We start from the raw sequence: 27629 nt of genomic DNA on the forward strand, positions 1-27629 counted from the left end.
TCTCAATTTCAGGAAAAGGACAAACAGTGACAGATAAAGGCTTAGGCTGAACCAAACACGACTAAGCCCATGTAGGGATGTTTCAGAAATTTGTCAAACCGCTCAGTGTTCCCTGATGTGAGGCATTAAAATGAATCGTTGATTTTACTGATAACTTTTGTTTTGTTCATTTATTCACAATTGCAATCTATTCACACAGGATTAGAATGAGCTCGGGGTAAAACTGAATTCACCCCAGGACATTTGTAATTTTTTATGGGCATTCCCACGGGACAAGCAATATCAGTAATTCACTTATCTTTCCGAACTTATTTTCCAGAAATGATGGATAGCTAATGGCACTGAACGATGACAAGCCTTTTATTCATCCGTGTTGCACGCACGCGACCTCGAACGTCATCAGCGTCGTGTCTGTGGGATTTTTCTTTCCCCTTTAATCCGGTCGCTCTGAAACGGCCTCCTTTGTCTAAACCTTGCACCAATCGCATCCAAACTTTCCCTCAGAGCCTCCATGTTGGTCTGTCTAACGTTGCCACGACAACGGGCTGTGCATCCGGATCACATCTGTGTAACGTTGTTGTTTTTTTTCTTTTTTCTGCATTTTAAACGGATGAAAAACAGCATTTGGGTTGGAGTAGTGCTTTGATGCATGATGTTATTACTATAGCATAAATGCGGACATAAATATACAATCCAAAATACATGAATCGATGTTGACCTCATTTAGACTTCATTATGCAGGCTAAAAACTTTCCAAACCACAATTGTTGTTAAATAAGTATTAACCTGTTATCTGCCACCTTAGGGTTTTATATCTCAAAGCATATTGACAGGAGAGCTTGTAACCAATAGGCCAGTGTGATACCTCTTTTGAAAGCTGAGACCTTCTCGTTTCTAAAACATAAGTGTGAGGCAAACACAACTTGCATCACACTTAGGTGCCAATTTATGTTTTTCCCAGTGCCCTTAAAAAAAAAGACGAAAAAGATGTTATTATTATTATTGAATAACTTTAGGACACCTGAGTAACCCCATTATTGAATAACTTTAGGATGCCAGGGTGCCCAAAGATTTGAGTGGATGCTCGAGCCTCATAGTACACCTAACCCTAATCATGAATGAATAAAGAACTTTATTAATAATAATAATGATAATGCATCGGTTTTATATAGAGCTTTTTTAGACACTCAATGATGCTTTACACTGCATTATTCATTCACTCCATACTTGGTTATGGCAAGCTACTATTGTAGCCACAGCTGCCCTGAGGTAGACTGACGGAAGTGAGGCAACCAGGCTGTGCCATCGGCCCCACTGACCACCACCAACCACTCACTCACACACTACATTCGCCAAGCTTCCCGAAACGATCGACACTTCAACGGAAGTACAGAAAATGACCGACACAGACATCAAGCTTCCTGGTGTAACCAAACGGTCTCCCATCCAAGTATCGACCAGGCCCTTCCCTGCTTAGCTTCCACGGTCTGATGGGATCAGGCAGAGCAAAGGTGGTGTGGTCGCAGTATTGTCATTATTGTACAACGGAATGGCGTCAATCAGATGTCGGGTTCGCCTTGAGCCGCTGTGACTCTGCGCGCCGCCATTGTGGGCCAACCTGACCAGCATGTTTTGGGAGTACCTGGAGGAAACCTACACAGACACTAGGAGAACTTGCAACCTCCACACAGAAAGGCTCTGGCTGGGGGTAATGAATATAAAGCTGAAAATCATGGCATAAAAACATCTCAGCAGTGCCAGAGACAGACTCAGGTCATGTTTTTGTAGTCTGTTTGAAGATAAATATCGATAGAAGTGTTCCCCGGGACTGGCTTCTGACCCGCTGAGGTAGACTGACAGAATCACAACTGCCCACATCTGCGGCCACTGACCCTCCGTCCACCGCCGCCCGCTCACTCACTCAATCACACGCACATAAAACACAATAGGCCTCCGCTCCGATCTGAATATTTGCTACCAAAATCCCAGCATGTGTCTTCAATCAAGTGCTAAGTGGGATACTGCACTGCTCCATCTCAGTGCAAGAGCGCATTCTACCCAAACCGTTAACTGGGACACCAAGACCGAACAGGGTTTAAGCCAGGCAAAAGTTTACAACGCGCGAAAGCCAAAATTGCACTCGCTGAAATACGGTACTTCGAGCCGCACTCACAGAAAAAAATATGCTACATCCTTTTGTTTCGCCGCTGAACCATTTGAACTCCCTCCAAAGGTATTAGCCGTTCACGCTAATTCCTCCCTCCGTTTGTTCAATTTAATTAAAAGTCCGTTAAGTACTTTGCATTCATTAATTGTTGTTTATTTTACGTCTATTGTGCTCTCTCTAAACAGGGTGATTAGTTGCCGAGAAACACTTCGTATAATATGAGGCGGCAGTGTAAAGCTCTGTGATACATAAACATCTTAAAAGGATAATAGGCTTTCCTCATCCTCGTTATTGTTTTTGCCCTTACTTATAGCTCAACAACTTTAATTACAAGCTCTTTTGGGCAAAGCCTTCCCAATATGTTTACCTTCTCAAATGAATAACTTTATGTTGAAATGTGTTTACTTGAATCTTCTTGTGGTTTTGTAAAGCAGCGGTTAGTGATAATAGTAATCAGCTTTTGCTTCGCCATTACAAACTTACAGTGAGCCACATATAGTATGTAAAGCATTGGTGTTGGTCTGTGTATCTGCCCGGACTGGGACTGAAAAACAGCCCTGGACTCGAGAGCATTTTCTCCAGTTCGGCTTTGCCCAAATCTAAAAGCTTCTTGACTGGAGAGCAACACTGTAACGTCTCATTTGAAAGCTCAAATCTAGAAAAGTGATGGTAACTTTTTGTCACGTTGTTGGTGCATTTTTGTCGTGTTTTTGTTGCTTTTTCATGACTTTTTTTGTGGCTTTTTGTCGTGTTTTCGTCACTTTTTTGTCTCATTTTTTCGTTGTGTTTTCGTCTCTTGTTTTTCGGGGGTGTTTTTTCATGTTATTGTTGTTTTTTCATCGCTTTTTTCATTGCTTTGTCGTCACGTTTTCGTCACATTTTGTTGTGTTTTTGTCACTTTTTTCGTCACTTTTTTGTTGCTTATCCAGCACATTTTTGTTTTTGGATGCTTTTCTTTTAAGCTTTTAGATTTGGGTAAAGTTCGGTTTCGTTTTTTTCCCGGGGGTAAGGGTAAGGTCTGTCTGCCCCGCCCACTTTTGCCTCTGTTTGCCACGGATCGGCACTTCCTTACTCTTCCGGTAGTTCATTAACGGAGATTGAGGGAAAACGTTTGTCCGATGCTCATTTGCAACAACAAGCACTGTTCCTCTTTTTTGACTTCTCCTAGGTAAACTAATATGTACCAGTGAAGGGGCGGGCACAATTCATGGCGACGCCCATGAAAACTTAAAGAATAAGGTGAATTGGTCCACACGGAAGTAACTCATTTCAAGTCCATGGGGCAAGTGTTCTACCCGTAGATAGATAAGTAAAATAAAAAATCTTATTGCTCTCAAATTAGGTTAAGATGTGTTTTCTTTTCTTTTTTACTTCTTACTCATTGAGCGTTTTCTTGATATAAGTTACTCAAATCATGGACAAACGTTTCAAGAAAATATCCCAGCAGCCACACTTTTTGCAGTGTGGCTGGAGTTTGTTTTTAAGGCTAAAGGGACTACACGGAGTTTAAAAATGTTTAAGTTATGTATTTTCCTCCCCCTACATGTTCCATGTCCTAATGTGTAGAATGAGCTCAGACCTGTTCACCACAACTGCCTCTAAAATCCTGCACAGTTACTCAAAAAGTTGTTACTTTGGGTCTGAAGTGCCGTCATGCACGAGCTTAATATTGAACCTGCAGTTATGCGTAAGACCTGAGGTGGCAGTAGTGAGTATAAAAATGGCCAACTTGCATCTAGTTCCTTTAAACTATACTTTATTGTCCCTTTAGAGAAATTTGTCCTCTGCATTTGACCCATCCTTCTATGCCGCTGGGGCGACCCGTCAGGAGCAGAAGAGAAATATGCAAAAACATAGTCCAGGAATCGAACCCAGGACCTTCTTGGTGTGAGGCAAGAGTACTAACCGCTCAACCACCATGCCACCAGGTAGGGCTGGGGAAGCCTTCATTGGCATGAGGAGAATATGCAAGCTCCTTTGTGCCACTGGTGTTTGGCCCGTAGACATTATTAGACATGACAGAGAGCAATGTAAAATGGGTGGGAGTGCAGGGAGAGACATTCAGCAAAGAATCAGGGGACATCTCATGATGCTGAGGTGGGCTTGCCCACATATTGCCAACACACCCATACTACCGTGCAGCATAATGCAATATTGTTGAGTGTGTATCCACTAAATGCCCATATTTGCTGGAATGAGCCACACTGTAAAAGAAAATGCTGTAAAATTGACCAAGGGTTTATTGTAAAAAGATTTACAGCAAGGGTACTGTAATTCTATGTATGTATTATTATATATCTGCTAGCTGTAGTCCTAGCTGTGTCTCTCTTGAATTGGCCAAAACTGTAGAGTTTTCTGTACCGAACCACAGAGGAATTTGGCTTTGCACAGCTTGGTCACAAGTACGTGGCTGCTGTTAATTTGGGTGCAAGCTGTTTGAAATAATGGGATTTACAGCTTGGTGGTCGCAGAGTTCTGTTTTCTCCTTGATCAAGATTGTACAAGATCCCCCTCACAAAAGTCCAAAACCTCCTCAAACCCAGCATATGGAGGGCACATGCTGCTCCTCCCCACAATGTTGCAGCAGCCGTCACACTGAAGGGCTTGTTGTGGCAGATGTTGAAGTCGCGTGTCCGGCCAAAAGCAGTGAAGTAATTGAGACTCAAGAAACACATCATTTTATTTGGATATTTGGATATCCCTCTCATGTTTCACTTTGATCCGGGGATTATTGCCAGACTTTTGGGTCACTGCAGAGGTGGATGTAGACTGTGATCTCAACACAGAACACTGGGTTGAGGTCAGTTCTCACGCCTAACAGCAGCCTGCATGGGATTTTGATTAAGTAGAGGTATAAAACAGATGAATCGAGTGCTGGATAATCCCATTCATCATATCTTAACCTATAATAATAATTGAGTTGTATAGCAAAGGTCACCAAAGAGGAGGTCGCAAGTTCATTTCATGTTTTAACTTACAATAATCATGATTTTTGTGTGTGTTTTGAAACAGTAAGGAAAACACACCGCCTGACTTACCTCCAAAGATTTGCCACAAGAAAAGGTCCAGGGATTACCGTGAAGCAAGTCAAATGTAATGCGTTTTAAAGGCCAACACTGTGTCTCAATGGCAATATTTCATCAATAATTGGACAAAATTGACTACTTTTAAGCTCAAAGTGCAGCCAAAATAGCTACGTTTTAGACCATCATTTACTTATACGGTAAAATATGTTGACCAGTGCCATAATCTTTCAAGAAAGTTAGATTGAATGCCAGCTAGATGCAAGTTGGCCATTTTATACTCACTACTGCCACCTCAGCTCATACGTGTAACTGCACCTTCTATATTAAACTTGTGCATGACGGCACTTCGGACCCAAAGTAACAACTTTTGAGTGAAAGTGCAGGATTTTAGAGGCAGTTGTGGAGAACAGATCTTGGCTCATTCTACACATCAAGAAAATGCTGGAACATGTAGGGGGAGGAAAATACATAATTTTAACATTTTTAAACTCTGTATAGTCCCATTAATGCTTTTTCATGACATTCATTGATTTGAGCACAAACCATTTATTGACTTTTAATGCTTTTTAATGCCCAGAGGAAACTCTGAGGTCCCAAGCTCTACTATTTAATATACCAAGACCTTGTATTGATGATGGGAGGGTGTGACCACTGCACAAAGCCTTCTCCAGCACATCCCAAAGATTCTGGACTCTGAAAATGATGTTCCATGCTCCCTGAACTACTCTTATACAAATTGATATACACATCTTGGAATATGCCTGTACCATCAGGGAAGAACCGAGAACTGACCGACTTCAGCAACCCCAGATCATGACAGTTAGTTAAATCCAGGTGGCCACGTTTCATATTGCATATACTATATCAACAAGTAAAGCAAAGAAACGTGTCTTGTTTCGCTTCTTACCGTATTGACCGAGTATACTTTGAGTTTAAATATGCAGTTTCTTAAACAGCCGACTCCTCCAGAATCTGCTTTGCACTCTGGATCTGTCGTCTGTATAGAATAAACAATTCATTTTAATATATGGGCTGCATGTACAGACCACCTATGCTGCCAGTATAGAAATTGTTCTCATGCAATGTTTTGACTTTGGGATCTCACGAAAGCCGCAGAAATGAGAAAAGAGGCACTTAAAGCAAACCTAGCGATGGCATATTTCAACACCCTAAGCACAGTGTCAGAAAAATATGCCTGTATTTATATAAAGGGGATACAAAGTTGCAATTTTAAGTGTCAGAATTGAATCAAATGACCCAATATGTCTCAATATTTTGCCAGCAGTCATTTCATTCTTAAAGGGAGGGTTTGGGGTGGTTATGATTTGGGATTTTGTGTGAATATCAGAAAGTGGAACTGGAAACCTTGTTTGAGCTGTTTTACATCAATATGGCATTTCTAGCCAACAAAGTGTAAGATAGTGATGAAGCTGTGTTTGAGATTTTTTACCAAATACCTTCAAAAAGCATAATACCCCCGACTTTAAAGATGTGTTTACGTAAGATCATGAATGGGTGCAATTATGTGTTTCAATCCCAAAAGCATTCACTAGTTTAAGAGAGCTTGTATAATACAGTATGTTCAGCCCCAATCTTTTTAATCAAACATCTTTCACAGAACCATGAACGCACCATGAAAATCCACTCAATATCAATCCATAGTTCATTCCCCACAATGCGCTCAAAGGTAATCAGCTCATACAAAGGCCGCTAATAAATAGATGGAAGGATAAAATACTGCATGTGCATAAGGGGGCAGGGACGTGTTGACCGGAGGATTGTATAGAAATCATTTTAGTGGATCGATGAAGTCGTATATACCTGACGCCGCTCTCATATTGGAGAAAGGCGCATAAATCAACACAGCCAGACGTTCGAAGGACAATTGTTCCAGTTGTTTGGGCGATTCGGCAAATGAGCAGTGGAGGTGCAATTAAAAATGATAATGTTGAGTTATAAAATTGCCAATTGGCTTATTGGTTCAAGTTCGAGTCTCGTTCCCGACTGTTTGATGAAAGTCTCTCCCCTCTTGCTGTCCTGCCATAGCCTAAAGGCATAGGTGCCGATCCCATGGGTGCTGCGGGGCTGGAGCACCCACTCAAATCTTTGGGCACCCAGGCGAATTTGCCCTAATGACAAAATGATTCAATAAATATTGCCTAACCTGTAAAGCCGCTATTCCGTTTTCCGCAAATACACGAGTGCAGGGTGGTTCATAACATTAATCTATGTATCTATGTAAAGCCACTTCTTTCCACTTGTTTAGCTCTGTAGGTAGAGCATCGGGCTCCCAACCACGAGACTCGAGATCAATCCCAACCCCGACTTTTTTTTTTCTAATTTTGGACTGGGCACCCACTGGGAAGTAGGGAATTTTCAAACAAAAAGGAAAATGCTAAAGTGCATGACCTGTTTTGCCTGGGCTCAGATGTTTTAAGTAATTTTGCATGTTTCATTTTTTTACGACAGACATGAACTTTGAGACATCACTTTACTCAAATGTTTTCTGTGAAAGATATTACATTTGGATTCTCCAAAATAAGACCAGTGGTTTCATAAAGTTGAAAAAAAAAAACATCTTAAAACTGTGTTTGTTTCACCAGCTGATGCCATGAGATGGTGCCCTACTTCCCTACAAAAGTCTTTCACCCTATTTCAGCCCTCAAATTGCCCTCATTATTTCCAATACATCACTCGGCCAGTACTGTTTTATGGGTTTCGTAAGCCTTTAACATGGAACACCAATGTTAATGGGGCTAGATTAAAGTTAGCCATTTTATACTCAATACTGCTACCTCAGGCCATACGTGTAACTGCACCTTCTATATTAAGCTCATGCATGACGGCACTTCAGACCGGAATTAACACCCTTTTGAGTGACAGTGCGGGATTTTAGAGGCATTAGGACATGGCTGGAACATGTAGGGGGAGGAAAATACTTAATTTTAACATTTTTAAACTCCGTATAGTCCCTTTAAGATGTCCAAAATGTTATACCACTCAAATAATGACGTTGTGGGTGGATTTGGATTGTTAAGCCGTTTCAGCCTATTTTCATTGAAAGTGTTGCTCCTTTGTCTTTTCCAGTGGCCTGTTTGCAAGTAACTACACGGAGATCCATTACCTGGAGGACGGCAGCGCGATATCCGGCTCTCAAGACTCCACAGTACGTTCCGAACTCTTTTTGTTGCTACTTTTTCTTTTATAATTTCAACCTCTTAAAAGAATGTTGAGTTTTCTGCTCACAATTTGCGTCATTCAGCTGCTATTAGCACCGTTTGGGTGCGATTAGTCAAGGTAATGGACTTGTTAAATGCCATTTCAAAGACACGGGGCCGATGAGTGTAGGGCCATTTTGGAACATGGCTTCCTGCGTTTCAGTAGATTCATTTTTAATAGCTTTAAAAAGGTGAGGTGGGAACATTACATGCTGCCTGTTCTGTAGTCTCCAGTGTAGTCTATAATTGATAAACCACGACGCTCCCAAAAGCCAGTACTGAAGAATATATGTTGAATGTTCTTCTTTTGACTTTTCTCGTGGTCTCCTAACCTGTGACTTTATTATAACTTTGTTCAGTGTGTTTTCCAGTTCCATGAGGTAAATTGGCTTTTGTTCTCATTATGGCTTATTGACTACATTTACATGCTGTCAATATTCTGGTTATGGTCAATATTACACGCTTCTTCTCCCTGTATCCAAAGCCAACACCAGCAGTAGACTCTATCTCTGTGCTTTCTACCGTCAGCAAAGGACATTAGATTCATATCTTTCACCCCACTAATAAAGTAATTGGTTTCCTCCTCGCTCCAAAAGTGTGGTGCTGCGCTATGCCTGGGTTTTGACATGTTCATCTCTACTTCTTGAGAATTTCCAGTAGGATGCGTGCCAGACATACAGATGGTGCATAGAAGCACTTCCTGTACTCAAAAGATTTCTTGCGGATAGAACATGCACAGAACACAAATCAATGCTCCTTTCGATGGCGATATTCCTATACGCTTAAATTTCAACGTGGATAGACTCAGAGATAAAAGCAGCGATTAGAAAGATTTATTGACGTACATATTTTGGCGATCAGACCCCGGCGGTAGACATCGATGTATAGATTATAGTTTGTATGGATTGGTAGGTAGGGTTTGTCTCAGATGTCTTCCCCTGGAGCCTGGGCCCTGGTGGTGGTAGGAGAGACTGGCTAAGGATGTAGCAGGGTGGAGCCACGCACAGAACAGGTGGTGAAGGGACGGAGGTGGGTCGCAGCACAGCTGGGAAGCAGATGAGCCAATGAACACTGGAGCTGAAACATAGGACCGCGAGCAATGCTGAAAATGAGTCTTCCAATGTAAACTTAGTCACTGATTCCTACTGCTGATATGTTGATTAATATGGAGTGCCTTAATTAAAATAAAGCCATAAAAATGCCACAAATACTATAACCTCAACTACGAGGCTACAGCTATTATGCAACCTTCCCATGACTTTGACTCAGGCCTTTCTTGGGAGCGTCTTTTGAGGTTGACATAGGTTCAGTCGTAGGGAGGATACAGTGACGTGGGGTGGATTGTAAAAGTTGATAATGTTGTGTGTGTCGAAGCCAAAGCCAGGTGGTGCAGGGAGGATGTTCAGTCTGACTCACTCCTTGGCTGCTTTCTGAAACAACCACTTTTTATTAAAATCATTCTAAATTATTGCCATGTGCCACGAGGAACACAACAACCTTCAGGGTGGAGAAAGAATGATAACAAATGTGTTGCTTTGGGAAATGGAAACTAGTCAGAGAAAAATGCAAATTGTGTACAATAGGCTGACTCAATGTCTGTCCCTATTCCTAACAAAAAGGATACTTCTACTGCAACTAGTCAGGATTCCAGGGTGCCTTAATATACAGACCACAGCAGAGTACACAGTGAGTTGAGAATAACTTACTATTCATCGCTATATTTATCTATGGTTGGAGGAAGTCTGTAAAACGACATAAAAATTACCTTAAGAACATTCAGAACAAGTAGAACTCTTGTGGCATTTGGGATTTGCCTGTCAGTTCCACTTTTGTTCGAGTCTGTGGAAGGAAAATGTCCAGCAGTTTAATGTGACAAACAGATGCGGAGCGGAGCAGGGCTGATGCACTGAAGTGAGTCCAGTGAGGAAGTGCATATTCAGACGTCCTCATCCCAGCTGCTCTGTGGCTTCGCTGGCTGGAGAAGATGGAGTGAGAAGACCACATGTACATATTAGTGCGGGCATATGTTTAAACCTTTTGATCCAAGAGCCAAATCACCTCGCAAATTAACTTTATCCAGTAGTCACTTCCTCAATTTCAAGCGATCTCACTCTAAGCCCCTCCCACCCCCTTCCTCTTGATCCCCTTGGCTTCATAGCTGTTTCAATTAAGAATAAAAAGTGGGGTACTGTAAATAAACAGTGCTGCCGTGTGGTTGCAGTTGAAGCTATGGTGAGTGATTTTACTCAGAGAGGTGAGGAAGCTTTTCTTAGGAACATAGGAGCTCAGGAGTATTTTTTTTTGGGGAGCTGAGGAAAAGCCTCTTGGCATTAAACGATTACTCAAAGATGTGCGAGTGGGCCGAAACACAGCTTTAGGTATGTTTTTAATGTCATTGTAATCTGGTAAACAGCTTCAAAAAGTCGATTGTGCATAAAACCTCCTTTAACCTCTTAACCCCCACCTGAACCAAGCACTTTTTCTGCAGTTTGGCCTTACCCAAATCTAAAAGCTTCTTGAACAAAGCGTCAAAATAGCGATGAAAACAAGGTTGAAATGCAACAAAAAAAATCAACAAAGGAGCGACAAAAACATGCCAGAAAAGCAACAATAACACAATTAAAAAGTGACAAAAGAGCAAGGAAAAAAAGTAGGGCTGAAACAACTAATCGATTAATCGACAACTAATCAATTATTGAAATAGTTGTCAACAATTTTAGTAATCAATTAATCGTTTTCTAGTAAACACAGACTTAAAAAGAGCAAAAATTACATTCATTTTTTTTTTTTTTTGATGGAAACCTACTTTGTTTTTCAAGTTCTAAGGGTCTTTAGTGTTTTGTACAATAAAAATTTCATAAATATCTGTCTATGTGTCTCATCCAATCATAAAGCAGAATTGGCACTAAGAGCCTACAAAAACACTTACTTTAAGTTTACTCCATCAACATGTCCTCAAGTGATGCCACTTTAGCTTTATGTGATTAACAAAAATGAAAAAATACCATTTTCATACACTGTTCACAGCTAAGCGATTAATCGATTAATCGTGAAAATAATCGGTAGATTAATCGATTACCAAAATAATCGTTAGTTGCAGCCCTAAAAAAAAGTAATGAAGAAAGCACCAAAAATGTGACAAAAAAGAGATGGAGACACACACAAAAAAAAGTCACGATCAGTTTGGTAGGTCTTAGCTTTCAAATGAGGCGTTACTCTGGCCTACAAGCTGTAAGCTCCAGTCGGGAAGCCTTTAGATTTGGGTAAAGCTGAACTGGAGAAAATGTGCTCAGTTCTGACGGGGGGTAAGAGGTTAAAGCCTACACACGACATTAAAAAAAATAAAATCACTGAGAACGGTGGAGTTGGCAGCCATTTTTTATTTACCAGTGCAGCAACGTTTGGAGTCAGTTTAGAGGTTAATAATCTTTGAACTGATCTAAAACTGGTCATGCTTAATTTCTTTTTGGGTAACTAGGCTGCATGGGGCCCCTGGGCCTTAGTTGGCCCGCCACTGCTTTAGAGCCAGTGGGGTTGGCAAGAGAGGCTGAGAACAATAGTCAATAGTCAATAGTTATGGACTTCAATGTTAAGGTTAATGTAAATTTAATACTTCAATAAAACAACAGAAACTGGATAAAATAAAAAGGTAAACCTAGGTTAAGGTGGTCTAAGTACAATCTCTGTGTTCCAGACGTCTCATCCCATTACCTGTGCTAATGACTGAGTCTGTCTCTTGTACAAAAACATGTTGTGACTGTAATGCGCTCATATATCACGTCCCTTCAGCTGAACTTAAACATATGTTCCAGCCATAACTCTGATGTATCTGTGCTGACTTTCAGTTTGTCTCTCTGTCTCCTCAGGTGAACTGCTACTATCACGGAGAAGTGGACGGACGAGGCCGTTCAGACGTGACCCTGAGCACATGTGGCGGCGTGAAGTAAGTGCAAATACGTGCAAGCCTGAAAGCAAAATAACTTTATAATATAAAACGATGGCTATAAAGTTTTCTTTATAACATGATGTCATATTGTGCCGTGAATGCAATGATTTAAATGATTATAAACGGTGAGCAAAACTAATATTTGCTAAATAAAAAGTTAAGACTGATTAGGGTTCTTTAGGGTTCATCTAAACATTGAGTGGGGTCAGTTCCATTTCATGCCGTTTTATACTGTTGTTGTGTCCTTGAGCAAGGCACTTAAAGCATCTTGCAGTGTTGAGGTGCACTATAGCACGAATGTGTATGCCAGTAGGTAATTGGGACCGATGGAAAAGTACTTTGAGTGCTTACTGGAGGTTGCAAAAAAGGACAATGTACCATGGGCGGCACGGTGGGTCAGCAGATGGAGCTCGTGCTTCACAGAAAGAAGGTTCCGGGTTCAATTCTCACCTGGACGAGGCCTTTCTGTGTGGAGTTTGCATGCTCTCACCCTGTTTGCGTAGGTTTCCTCTGGATACCACTTCAAACATGTACAGTAGGTTCCCCTCTGGGACCGGGACTCCCCTGAAAAAAAGACAATAATGTTGCTTTCTGCCTATACAAATAATACTGTTTCCTTGAGCAAGACACTTAAAGCAGAACTAAGTAACTCATGCCCCTAGTGCCACTGCAGGTGTCCTAGACAGGTGTCATAGACAGAAAAGACAAAGGGAGAGATAGTGTAAAGTAAATACTGCTAAAGTGGCGCTAGCCCGCAGTGTGCTGTGCCTTTTAGCCTGTTAGCTTCTTCTTCGTGATTCTATTAGTGTGTATTGCGCCTCCAACCCGGAGGCAGGGAAGTTGTAAGGGTGGTTTTCTGGAGATGAAAGCCATTAACATTTGCATTACCCTCAGAGGGACTACGAAAGTGATTTATTTAGGTAAACAAGTTACTTAGTTCTTCTTTAAACCTTGCTTCCAGTGTTGGGGTACGCAATAGTATGAATATGTTTGCCAGTAGGTGATTGGGACCGATGGAAAAGTGCTTTGAGTGCTTATTGGAGGTTAAAAAAAGGACAATTTACCATGGGCGGCACAGTGGCACAGCACGAGGGTTCTGGGTTCGATTCCCAGCTGGACGGGGCCTTTCTAGGTTCCGCTCTGGGGCCAGGACACTCCTGGAAAAAAAGATAAATAATGATACTTTCTGCCTTTACAACTATTATTACTTTTTTCCCTTTAAGAAACCTAGCTTAGAGAACCACAGTGTGAAAAAGAAAAGGGCTCATGCCTCACAGTTGATTCCGGCAGGCTGTTGTTTGCCAGAGAATCCCACAGGCACAAATTTCTAAGCAGAAGTTCCTTCCTCCTTTTTCTCCATAAAGGAAGAAAGGGTGACTCAAATTTGTCCGGATATTGCAGGCCTTGGCCCAAAAATCTTAAAGTGGCTGTTCCTGCTAAAAAACAAATCACTGAGGATGGAATAGGAATTCATTGTCAGCATCCAATGTTTTTGAGAGAATTATTCCTAAATTCTACATTTCAAAATCAGTTCAAGGCCGGATGTGGAAACCTGGATCATAAAATAGAAAATGAGCAATGATTGCATGGGGCACATTTGTATAATAACCTCTTTTAGCTCATTTGCCTTGATAGTAGAAATACCTCATATGTGGAGCCCGTGCAGCTGAAGTCCTGAACGCTGAAAACATTTCACTGAAAACAAGTGAAAAATTTACCACCCAAATTCCAATTAAAGCCCAATTTCCTGCCGCTGTCCCTGCAAAGTGCGCTGAAACATTAGCCTGGTCTTAAAGTGCAGGTGGAAACTCAATTATAATGCCGTTTGTAATGGGATACACACTGAATAAGCACAAAATAAATCCATTATAGTCATGAAATTAGATTCTGACTCCGTTGAAGAGAAGTTTAGTAAAAAAAAAACAACAAAAAAGAGGGGGGGGGGGGGGGAAGAAAGACCCATTGTGAAGAAACAACAGTTTGTTCTAATAGCAGTGTGGTGTTTAGGTGCTAACGAGGGTTTATTTATAATGGCCTTGATTCTGGCTATTCGCTGGTAGAACTATTTGGAAATGTTTCAGTGGAGCTAATGCACAACGCTGCTCCTAAACATATAATGAGAAGCAATTAGTGTTCATTTGAATCAGATAAGAGCCGGTGGGGAAAAAGGATCAACGTATGCTTGTAATTTTCTCTTTGGATTGCAGCCTTTTTAACGGCCTAGGATTTGTTTTAGTGCACTTCGAAAGTCATCCGCGGAGATCCAGCATCTTTTATTGCAAATGAACTCTTGCATATGCCTCCCTCAAGGTCCCAAAATATTGTGAATAGACGCACGATCAGATCAGGTATACTTGATTGAAATAATAATAATAATAATGCCTTGTACGTGTAGAACCAAGTTTCTCAAAGCGCTACACTATAGTCATTATTCATTCGCACAGCCGCCCTGGGGTAGACTGACAGAAGCGAGGCAACCAGTCTGTGCCACCACCACCAATTTTGGGTAATTTAAGAAAAGCTTTGTTCCTGCAGCCATTTCCTTGATGAACAAGTAGGGATCTAGTCGCTCCTAATACGGCTTTTTAGCTTGGTTACTGTCCAGTGGCTTAAATTTCTGTTGTATCTTTAGCAAAGGCACTTCCTGTTAGTATCTGGAGCACTTACAGGCTTTTTTTCTTTAAACATGTATGTGATGTTTATCTTTGTATAATGTGTTTTTCTCAGAATTGCAAGACGAATTTACCTACGGGTACAAACAAAGTAACCTAACCTAACTTAACCTTTGTCTTCTGTGGCATTTGACCCATGCTTTAAAACCAACACTGGAGCAGCATAGGGGAAGTGGGAAGCATTTAGGGGCCCCTTTCTAGATCATTAGCCTGGATCTTGGTCAGGAGTGGCCAATTGAAACCTACCTAGACACAGGGAGAACATAGAGAGGGTTCACACTGGGAATAGAACCTGATCACCTTTCATTGGCATTTATCACACCAGGGATCTACAACCCGTAAGTAATTAAGTTAGTAAGGTTTTAAGTGCTTTAAAGCAGTACTAAGTAACTCTTGCCCCTAGAGACCATAAGCGCTACTGCAGGTGTTGTTGCATGATACAATTTTTTACTCATTAATTGTCCCTCAGAGTAAATACTACGCTGGTCAAACCGCCTTTGCTCTGCCCGATCCCGTCAGACCTTGGAAGCTAAGCAGGGAAGCGCCTGGTCTGTACTTGGATGGGAGACCGTTTGGTAACACCAGGAAGCCTAGCGAATGTAGTGAGTGAGTGAGTGGTGGTGGTCGGAAGGGCCGATGGCGCAGACTGGTTGCCTCGCTTCTGTCAGTCTACCCCAGGGCAGCTGTGGCTACAATAGTAGCTTGCCACCACCAAGTATGGAATGAATGAATAATGCAATGTAAAGCGTCTTTGAGTGTCCAGAAAAGCGCTATATAAAACCGATGCATTATTATTATTATTATTATTATTATTATTATTATTATTATTATTATTATTATTATTATTATTATTATTATTATTATTATTATTATTATTATTATTATACAAAAAAGACAAAGGGAGAGAGGGATTTTGTACATCCAATTACACAATGGAGATCTTTTTTTTCTCAAAATTGGCTGTAAATACTGTTTAAGTGGCGCTAGCCTGCAGTTATCTTTGCGCCGATAGCCTGTTAGCTTCTTTGTCGTGATACCATGGGGCCTCCGGGTCGGAGCATGTAAAGCTGCAAGTGTGGTTTTCTTGCCAGAAACACCAGGGGGAGATGAAAGACCCCCCAATCAAACCATTAACACTTCTATTACCCCCAGAGGGACCACGGAAAGGCTTTATTAAGGTAAACAAGTTACTTTGTACAGCTTTAATTGTCACGAAATTGCGTTGATCAGATGTTAGGGGTCGTCATGAGCTGCCGTGGCTCTTTACGCTGGATGAAGACAAAAGGACAAATATAAGTATAAGGACAAAACTCAAACAATTTTCTTGCGTCTTAAGTAGCTCTCTGACATTTTTGTTAAAGTAACTCGCCAAGTGAAAAAGGTTGGAGACCCCTGAATTACACCAATGATTTTTGCTCCATGTCGCCTCAGGCTTTTCCCAGGACAGTGTAAAATTCGGGGAACGATGGAAGATTAGAACTGGCAAGCCTCTGTTGACTCACAACACATTATTGTGTGTGTCTAGCCTTACAACTCGCCCTTTCCTGCTTGTTCTTGCAGACGAGAGTAATGACGGTCGTAATTCCCCCGGACACCACTGGGAATGTTTTCACAGAGCGGCCAAGAAGTCTACACCCTTTGTTTCTCTGTCGACTTTGATAATTTATTTATTTATTTCACTTTTTCTTTCCTCAACCTGTCTCGCACACTGTGGGGAGAATGAGCAGTTGGTTTGGGTTGGCAGCAGAAAGGCAACGGAGGGAGAAAAATGCATTACGAGTTCATGAGAGTGGATCTTGCACAACGTTACAGAGAATATGAGGAATCTGCCAGAATGTGTGCATTCGGACCCTGCGTTAAATCAACGGCAAATCATATCAGGGGGTTATAATGTGCTCTATGGCAGCGCTACAAATCCCATGTAATCCTCAGCTACAGCTCTTTGACTCTTTGTGAACATGTTGGTGATGAATGGGGGTGTTATCTTAAGCAGAACCTCTTTTCCCACACCTACAGACTAAATACTTTCTACCCCCTAAGTCGAGAGTTGGTAATTTAACATAACAATAAGGTTCAGGGTTTGATTACCAGAGCAGGTCCAATTCTTATATGTGGAGGTAGTATGTTTCTCCCCCCATGTCTGGAAGGTTTTTTTTTCTGGGCGCTCTTCTTGGGGCCTCTCTGTACAGCTCTCTATAATGTGCTGTGCATTGGGCATCAAGTGCTCTGAAGGGCACCACATTAAGGCCATCCATCCATCCATCCATCCATCCATCCATCCATCCATCCATCCATCCATCCATCCATCCATCCATCCATCCATCCATCCATCCATCCATCCATCCATCCATCCATCCCTCCATCCATCCCTCCATCCATCCATCCATCCCTCCCTCCATCTCTCCATCCATCCATCCATCCATCCATCCATCCATCCATCCATCCATCCATCCATCCATCCATTTTCTTTATCCGGGGCCATATCGCAGAGGCAGCAGTCTCAACAGAGATGCCCAGACTTCCTGATCCACGCACAGCTCCTCCAGCTGTTCTGGGTGGACCCTGAGGTGACACCAGGCCAGCTCAGAGACATAGCCCCACCAGCGTGTCCTGGGTCTTCTACGAGGCCTGCTACCAATAGGACATGCCCGGAACACCTGCCCGAGCCAACTCAGCTGGCTCCTTTCGATTTGAAGGAGGAGCAACTCTACTCTGAGCTCCTCCAGGGTAACTGAGCTCCTCACCCGATCTCGAAGGGTGCGCCCAGCCACCCTGTGAAGGAAGCTCATTAAGGCCATTGTTATTGAATGGTGGTGTTGTTCAGTATTCGCGCCACTGTTTTATCAATGCAGCAATAAAAAACAGCCCATAGTCAATGAGAATGATGAGAAAGAAAAGTTATGGAAATATGGCCAATGTGACCGATAATATAACGCACGAAGGAATCACTGTGCTGATTTCAGATGTTCTGACCAAACTTTTGCATCATGCGGTGTTCTTTGGTCCCTGTGCTCACAGTAGGAAGTGAAATCCAGGGAGCAGAGAAACTCAGGTTCTGGGGGGTATCAACTATTAACCTGTTGTATCTAAACCTAATATATTGAATTCTAAATGCTGCATAGGTTTCCTCCGGGTCCTCCGTGTTTCCCCAGACGGTTCTGCTCAGGGCACCAAAATGGCTTGGCCCCGTCTCTGTAACCGTGGTTGGAAGACGGGGCCAGGACTCCCCTGGAAACGAGATTCTTAATCTCAGTGGGATAATGCTCGTTTAGTAAAGGTCAATAAATAAAATATGTGAGAAAGTACAAGTTTGGCTGATATGTACATGGTTCATTTATAGCCCATTGTTGTGGCTTATAAACTCAATATGCAGTGTCTCTCTGTGTTGGCCCAAACATATACACTTTCATCCTGCAAAAATAATTTATTTATGTAGCTTCCTCTGTATGCAGCATAGCCTGAAGTGTTTCTTCTTTCTTTTGTTCCTTCTCCAGAGGATTCCTGTCATTCGAAGACCGTTCTTATGTTCTGGAGCCGTCCTCAGACCACGACGATGGGACTCACTGGGTGTACGCAGCCGAGCACCTGCAGCTCTCCCCGGGCTCCTGTGGACACGATGGCTTCAACCTGTCCTCCCTCTCTCCCCCATTCTCCTCCTCCTCTGACCCCAGCCACAGTGAGCGGACCGCGGGGGAGAGCAATGTATTCAGAGCCTTCAGCACAAGGGTATGAGCCACCATCAAAAAGTGGCAATATTTCTGTATTGTCATTACTATTTTGAGTAATGATCACATGTGTGTTTCTTATGGTAATATTGGCTGGTAGTTGTATCTCAAACTGAGCCCGTGTCCATGGCGATCTGATTTCTTACTCACGTTACTCTATAAGCTGGTAATTCGTTCAACCTTTTGAGTGCATGGTTTAGCAATGCAGATGGCGCTAAGTGGACTGCTATCTCTTTTACAAGATACTAGTTGTTGCATTATTCAGTGTTCGCGCCGTCCATTAGCCGTGTGAAGTGGGGTCTGTGCAAAGCCCCGTGGGAGGTGCGGCGCCTCTTAACTGTCAACATTATCTCTGAAGATGGGCCCGGGTCGTCTGAAAGGGGAATAGGTCAGGAGACATAAAACAGCTTTCAGGGCACTCCACAAGCTGCCGGTGCCCTTCGTCTTTTACCACCCAGAGTTATGAGGATGATAGAAACAGCATGAGTGGTCTTTGTCCGTGAAGAGACTATTGACATGTGTGGGACTTTAGTCTGGTTTGTGGAAATAAAAAAAAAAGGGTGTATAGCAGGGGTGCCCAAATTTGGCCCGCTGAAACAATTCTGTTGGCCCGCCAGAGAGTGACCTACTTTTGCGCTGCATGTGGTTAATGCTAACTCTCTTCCATTCATTCTCAATGGTAAATATGGGTGCAGTACACTTTTGACCACCACCGTCAAATTGGGGGCGCTGTTTCACTCCTTTCACAAAGTTAAGGAAACACTGTTGTGGTGTCTTGGTATTATCAATGGCTAGGCTTTTGCCACAGTTACCATTTGTTTTAATAAAGCTAGTTATTTGCATGGATAGAATTAAATGCAAATGTTGGCTATCGAAAAAATAAAAAGTTAATCAAATAAAGTAACTATTATTATTTGCAGTTATATGTGTTTCGTGCTTGACATCTCGACTCACAGGCACTTTTTCATTTTGGCCCTCAGAGACAAATCGTTTGGGCACCCATGGTATATAGTATTTCTTGTTGTAAATATCACTGACCCTGACGCAAAGCTACTCATAACTTGAGTAGCTATGTTGCCTTGTCTCTTGGTCGAGTGGGTGACCCAGATATGTTTATAGCTTTTCCTACAAGTTGTGAATAGTTTGTGGTTCAACAAACCAGTGTGATCTCTGTATCTGCCTGTATTAGCATGCTAATTCACTTTTCAAATCCTTGCAGGAGGGAGCGATTTTGCTGTTGAATCCGACATCAACGCACAAAACATGAAAGCCCTTCACTTACCAAGCTGCTTCGCCTGTTACATTAATATCATAGAGGCAACTATAAAACTGAAGGCGAGGATTTGTGAATTTACCTCGAAACAATGGCTGTTGACGCTGGTATCAAAGTCCATTATAATTGCTGTATATATGAGATGCCATTTTCTTTGTGTTTATGATGCAGGCTTTAATGGCAGCCTTACTTTTTTAGGTGTTTGTGTCTCAGTACAAACTAATAAAAGTCCAATACACAGGGCTATCAACAACATAGGCATAAAAAGCAATGGCCGATCAAATAAAGAGGGAACAGGATCTCAAAAGAGACAATATCCCTGTGGCGCAAATATATGACAATATAATTTGATTTTGCTCTATATGTTTTGTCTTTTCACTGTTTTATCTGATCAGGTGCAGATATTGTGCCCCTTCCCATCCACTCTCTCTCTCTCTCTCTCTAGAAAGTGACAAAACAGCAAGGATGTCTGTGGAGATGTTTGATATGTACAGTGTATGTTTTCACTTAACCCCCACCGTAGCTGAGCACATTTTCCCTAGTTCAGCTTTACCCAAATCTAAAAGCTTCTCAACGCTTGCCCTTACAGCCTAGAGGCCAGGGTAACGCCTCATTTGAAAGCATTACAAAAGTTATTTTTGTCATTTTGTCATATTCTGTGTTCTGTATTGTAATGTAACTGTGTGGTGCGGTCGCTGTATCGGACTGTGGTGAAGACGGAGCTGAGTCGGGGGGCAAAGCTCTCGATTTACCGACCGATCTACGTTCCCACCCTCATCTATGGTCATGAGATTTGGGTAATGACCGAAAAGACAAGATCGTGGATACAAGCGGCTGAAATGAGTTTCCTGGGCGCACCCTTCGAGATTGAGTGAGGAACTCAGTTACCCGGGAGGAGCTCGGAGTAGAGTCGCGGCTCCTTCACGTTGAAAGGAGCAGCTGAGGTGGCTCGGGCATCTGTTCCGGATGCCTCCTGGTCGCCTGCTGCGGGAGGTGTTCCAGGCATGTCCTAGTGGGACAAGACCTCTTGGAAGGCCCAGGGCACGCTGGTGGGACTATGTCTCTGAGCTGGCCTGGTGTCGCCTCGGGGTCACAGCTGGAGGAGGTGTGTGTGGGCCGGGAAGTTTGGGTGTCTCTGCTGAGCCTGCTGCCTCCCCCCGGGATAAGCGGAAGAAAATGGATGGATGGATGGATGGATGGATGGATGGATGGAGTGTAATGTAACAGTCATGAAGCCACAAAAATGTGACCAAAATATGAGAAAAAACCTGACAAAGAAACAACAAAAAACAATGAAAACATCTAAAAAAACATGACCGAAAACGTGATGAAAACGTGACAAAAATGATGAAAAAGAGCTGAGGCCTTAGCTTTCAAATGAGGGGTTCCACTGGCCTATAGGCTGTAAGTTCTCTGGTCGAGAAGCTTTTAGATTTGGGTGAAGCTGAACTGGAGAAAAAGCACTTGGTTAAGGTGGGGGTGAAGAGGTTAAAGTGGAGATTAGAAAGTTTGGACCACGGCATGAAAATGTTAATCTTTGCTCGTTGGTTTTGGCAATCATCTCACGTTGTATTCAATTTCACCTTGTTAAATGTTCATCTACTTCCATATTTAAGAACAGCATTAGCTCTCTTTTCCCCCACATCTTGTCCTGTGCAACAATATTGTTTCAGTGCGAGACACACATTTGACATCATATGCGTTACCTTCCCCGCGTCTGTCTTTCAGCGCTGGCCTCCGGGTGCGGGGCCCTCGCACACATTATGGGGCAGTCCGGGCTTATCTTTGTAGCAGCAGATAAGAGGTGCAGAGCCAGCAGAGTGGATAAAGAGGCTCAGGTCTGACAGAGGGTGGTGTGAGGGGGGAACTCGGTGCCAGCGGGACAGTATGGACTCAGGGAGGAGGGACGGCGTGATGGAGAGTGTTCAGACCTGGGGTTGGTGCCACACACAGCGGACAAGCAGGTGCCGCACAGTCAGGGGCGCTGTGGCTTCTTGGATCTGTCCAACTCCATTTTGATCATGTTTTTTTTTTTCAACATATTTTTTATCCACTGTACGACTTTGCCGCCAAAATACAGCTCTTATTACAGTGTTCTGGTATCAAACATGATTTTATGTTTTTGTTAATATAATACAAAGCAATACAAATTCTCGAAGAAAGGGAATAAAAAAACACTCCCACGTCCTCTCTCCGCGAGAAATCAACCATTATTTTTGACACAATGAAATGAAAAGCAAGTTACTGAAGGCCATTGTTCACATAAAAGCTAATTACAAGTCATGCCTTGACAATAACCTGACTCCAGTGACAGCAAATTAATTATTGAATGAGCATTTTGCATTTAGTAACAAAGCTGCTGCCATCGTGCTATTACTGCACATACAGTATGGCCTTTTTGAATGGGTTCTGTATGTTCTCTTGGCGACTCGGATCATTATCCATTTGTAGATCCGTTTGTCCATTTTCCACAGATGGTGATACGTTTGGTTCCAGACGTAACACCCATGAAATGTTCCCCGTGCCTGCCTGCAACACAGTGGCACAGGGAACAATACAACTGTAAAGCCTGATCGATCCAACCCAGTGTTGGGTAGGCAACGTCAGGCCCAGGGGCCAAATCCAGCCCTTCGGCACAGAAACTCTGGCCCTCATGAGGATTTTGAAAAACATTATTACACAAATCAGAGAGTACTTTTAAAGGGGCTATATCATGCTATTTTAGCCATTCTAAAGTTAAGTATAGGCATTTATATGATATATTGTACCTCTACCATTATGGAGCACTCATTTTTGTGATAAATATAAGTGTTTTCTGGAGGTATTTTTCAAACCCGGAAGACACAACGCTTCGATTCAGTTAACTCCGCCCCCTCTCTCCGCGCATACAACTTTACCGTAATATAAATAAACAGCAATAAGTGAAGTCACTTCACGATGCAGTTATGCGGAGTTGTGATCTGCCACACAGCTTCATAAATGGCTAACACACATGCTAATATGCTAACACACAAGCTAACCCGCGTTTGGACTGACTCACCCTCTGGTCCATCGCTGTTTACATTATGGGACTCGCGTTGGTTATAAAAGTTAATCCACTTTGATTCTGGCGAAGGTTCCCCAAACATCCATCAGAGACAGTCACAGAAAAACAATATTTTGGTGATAGTCGCTGAATCCCGGAGAAAAAAACAGCTGAGTGGCCTCTTCCTGAAAAGGGTTGAATATAAACTCCTCGTCCTCGTAGCAAAACGCGCTTCTTTTTCTCCGTCCGTGACATTATCGTTAGTTAAGAATAAAAAACAGGTGTCCAGAGTAGGTAACGAGCTCCATCTTCACAGCTGCAGCGCAAACATGACTGATCTGTTCAGACGCGATGTGTTTGTTTTGGCCACAGCTGACCTGGAAGCACTTCGGGCACATCTTTTTTTTTTTTTTCATTTTTTACTCTTTGTTTCTCTCTTACGACAGAAATAATGAAAAAGCTGTTTTACAAATTAAAATCAGGCCGTAAGCATAGAATTAAGACATTGCATTACAGACGTCGAGCACTTCCGTTCCGCTGTTACGACACAACTGAACACTCAGTCGTTCACCAGGAGAGGGCGGAGCAGCTGCTCAGAGAGCAGGATTCAGGAGGATTACTGAGAGCTGCGGGAATGAAGCCACAAACCACTCTGGGGGTGTTTTTGATAAGGAAATAGCATAACAACATGGCTAAAAGCTCCAAAAAGTCGATTTTGCATGATATAGGACCTTTAACATTATTAGAGTTAAATGGGAGAAAAAAAGGTAAGAAATACTGTCAATGCGCCCAATTAGGTCATATACTATGTACAACACTGGCATTTGAAAGAAGCGCACTGGACAAACAATAATCGTTTTAAGGAAGAAATAACATAACTTGAATTAAGAGATTAAATCTAAGGTTTGAGCAGATTTGGTCTGGACTTAGATTAGATAAAACCTCTAGTAGTTATTCTCTTAATTCAGATAATGTTGTGTCATTTCAAGTGAAAAACAATTGTCTGATTTCAAGTGGGTTTTATTCTTGTTCCATTGGCGCTATAGCATTTGTATCTTGGATTAGTTCAAACCGACTCAAATTCAACATGGAAGAACTTTAATTCAAGCTATTTTATGTCATTTATCTAATTTATGATGGCCATTTTTCCAGTTTTGTGCTTTACTTTGGGCTAATACTCAGCGGCTTCGGCCCTCGGTCTATTTACAATAAAGAAAATCGGCCCTCCGCCAACAAAACTTGCCTACCCCTGGTCTACGTGATACTCGGGTATACGCCGTATAACCACTAGAAAGCCTGCAGGATTTCTCCCTCCCCCTGCAGCGGCTCGTGAAAGCGGCTTTGGTTAAAGGAACAGGCCACCGTTTTTCCATACTGAGATATGTTCTTACCTGAGCTTAGACGAGTTGATACGTACATGTCTGGTCAAACTGGTCTTTACTCATTTAACAGCACTAACTTTTCATTTTGGTTTCTGTCCCAAAGCCTCATTTAGTAATAGGCTGTGAATTACAGGAAAAATGGCCTATTGCTTAACAGACACAGTTTGTTTTATAATCTATTTAATTGTCTGTGATATTATTAATATAGGACGGACAAATTGAAGGGTTTTCATCATTTTTTCAGTGTATATAATTGTCCATCCCCCGTGCCTGCTAAAAAAAAAACAGTATATCCACTATAAAATTGAAGACTGCACCACTGACCCACCCCCATGGACAGAGGTTTTCAATATATAATTCTGTGGCCTTTATTCTGCAAACAAACCTTGGCTCATTCCAGCCAAAAATGTCTATTTTAACCTCATCAGGAATTGTTTCCAAACTGCATCAGTCTTGTCTAAATCTGGGACAAGGTTAAAAGGGAACTTTTTTGCCTTTACAGTATTTCTACTTATTTGTACAATTGTGGGCTCCCAGAATACATCCTTATTCACAGACTAAAGGCAAAGATAAACACGCTGGAGTGTAGCATTTTTGACATTGCCACAGTATACAGGGGGGGAATTATAGTTCAGCAACAACCTTTGACTCTTCCTTCTAAAATATTTGGAATAAGGCTGTGGTGAAGTTCCTACTGCCCAATATTTCTTACTTGTAAAAACAGGAGTAGTTTTGTTGAACTCCTGCACTGTGTGTAAGTGGGCTGTAAATGATGTTGTGCGGCTGTGACACAAATCCGAGCGAGATGTGATACACCCTGTTTTTAGATAATAAACATAATGTTATTTCTCACAATGATGTCAGTGCTTGGGTTTTATAAGTTTGTAATGTGGTTTCTGTAGAGTGTATCTGTTACCCCGGTGCCGTGGCTTAGTTTGTGAAATGGGAGACATAGACTCGATGGCACAACTATAATTGTAAATTGAAATAGCTTTTGTGCTTTAGCGTTTGTGTTTCCAAATAAGCACGGGAGATTAGAACTGTTTTTGGATCATACTGTTGCAAAACACGATGTGCTTCTAATGACCAGGGAATTAAAGCATCGATTTGGATGAGGACCTAACCAATTTAAATCTCATATTTGGCTGCCTTTAGTCAACATCTCCTAGAGTCAGGTCTGCTCACAGCAAACACACATGCTTGTTTTGTCATTTTTTTAATGATTTTTCAACAGTAAAAAAGTATCGGGATCAATAGAGATGAAAACAATTGAAAAAAGAGAGCGAGAGAGTGACAGAAAGAGAAATAAAACTTGGTAACAAGCTATATTAGACATTCATTTACTACAGAAGCTTCAAATACTTATCTCAACAGTATGATTTCTCCACATCTTTCGTATTGCATGTCCGGCTTGTCCCAGAGCCTTAAAGAAACAGGCCACGTTTTTTCCATACTGAGATATGTTCTTACCTGAGCTTAGACGAGTTGATGCGTAGCTGTCTGGTCTTTGTGCCCGTAGAAGAGCTTGGCTGCTTCTAACTTCACCCCTGTTTGGAGCTATAGGAATACATTGGGAGAGGCCAAATGCTCAGGTAAGAACATATCCCAGTATGTAAAAACGGTGGCCTGTTCCCCGTTAATAATTCATGAGAAAAATCCCTGTTTGTGCCATCACAAATATAACACTCTGAGTTTCGAAAACCTTATTAAATGTAATCAAATTTCTGTTCTGTTTAAGATAATCCATAACATTGCTGCGCCCCCTTTGAGAAAATTGGTCGCACTGAAATTGGCCGACGTTAAAGGAGAGTGCAGCGTTTCCAAGACGCAGAACCGCATTTAGTCAACAATCGCTTTCTCAGACTCCTCAAAACAAACGATTTCAAGCACAAACCGTAGTACATTTACACGACGGACCAAACAGTCAAAGCAAACCTGTCTGCGCTGACTATTGTTACTGTTTCCTGAGGTGGGGGGTGTTTTTATAATGTGAGTGATCTAATGATGCTTCTCCATGTATTATTCTGTGTGCAGTATAACACCAACCTGTCCAGGGACTGCGGGCGGACATTTGCATTTTTGCTATAACCTGGCACATAGCATCTCTTCTTTTTAGACTGATGTCTTTTGGGCATTGTCCCTAATCAAATAAATAAAATGCATACTAAAAAAATAGAAATTTACTCAGATGTAGTGCAGGTGATGTCAAAGCATAACAAGTAGTGTGTAGTTTGGCAGATAACACACAGACCTGACATGAAGACAGTGGTTACACCTACTCCGACACTGAGGTCTAATTGCCGACATTTTTCCCCCCTCTTTGTCGGAGTGGTGACACTTTCCCTTTTGTGCAACGTCCTGCCGTTCCGACACACAAGACAATTGTGTGAGAACTAACCTTTACCTTAGCACTGACCTTAAGGATAGTGGAGTTTACAAACTGAACGGGCTGTTATCGGGATGGGGGTATCAGAAAGTGTTGGGTTGGCGGGAGGGCTGTCTAAATGGAGGGTTGTCGGAATAATAGACGGTGAAGACAATGTTGAATGACTTTGAGCCATGTTTATTGCTTCATTCAATAAACTTGTATAAACAGACACAACAGATACAGTCAGTATGTCACAAACGTGTATCGCAAATATGTGTAGCAGTAACATCAGCAGCAATTATATAAACAGCAAAAATAATGAAAAATTTACACTAAAAAGTCTGCTAGCATATCCGTGGCTATTTAGCATATATTAGCATGACTATAGCAGCCGTTTGGCATAATAATACACTCTAACGTTACACCTGTTGGTACAGAACACCTTCAAACAACAAAAACTACAAGCATATGCTCCCGAAAGCTCTGGGGATGATAATTTATGCACTTTAAGCAGAGCCACGGCAACTCCTGCTTGTGTTCATGACTTTACACAAAACAAAGATGGCGGCCCAACTGTCCTTACATACTGAGATACCGGTTTGTTCTTACCTGAGTTTAGACGAGTTGATGGGTACCTGTCTGGTCTTTGTGCGTGCAGTCAGTCATGCCAAAAGACCAAAGATGTTGTTAGCATTTAGCCCCTCCCAGCATATTCCTATAGCTCCAAACTGTGGTGATGTAGTAGTATGTAAAAACGGTGGCCTGTTCCTTTAGCTAAGACTTGTCGTGAACAGAACAGACTCGCCACAAGAAGTCAGTGCAATACT

At 42.1% G+C, this 27629-nt stretch overlaps 1 protein-coding gene across 1 annotated transcript in view; it reads left to right on the top strand.

The window, feature by feature from the left end:
• The window catches only part of LOC306978365 (disintegrin and metalloproteinase domain-containing protein 12-like), a gene marked incomplete at its 3' end in the record, with an annotated part of 168752 nt that overhangs the window by 77642 nt on the left and 63481 nt on the right, over positions 1–27629 (top strand). The window contains exons 4-6 of the mRNA XM_079576888.1: positions 8281–8359; positions 12278–12354; positions 18524–18755. Coding sequence (XP_079433014.1) covers positions 8281–8359; positions 12278–12354; positions 18524–18755 — 388 coding nt within the window. The remainder of the gene's footprint in view (positions 1–8280; positions 8360–12277; positions 12355–18523; positions 18756–27629) is intronic.

This window comes from Gobius niger (assembly GCF_951799975.1).
Source record: "Gobius niger genome assembly, chromosome: 19".
NCBI lineage: Eukaryota > Metazoa > Chordata > Actinopteri > Gobiiformes > Gobiidae > Gobius > Gobius niger.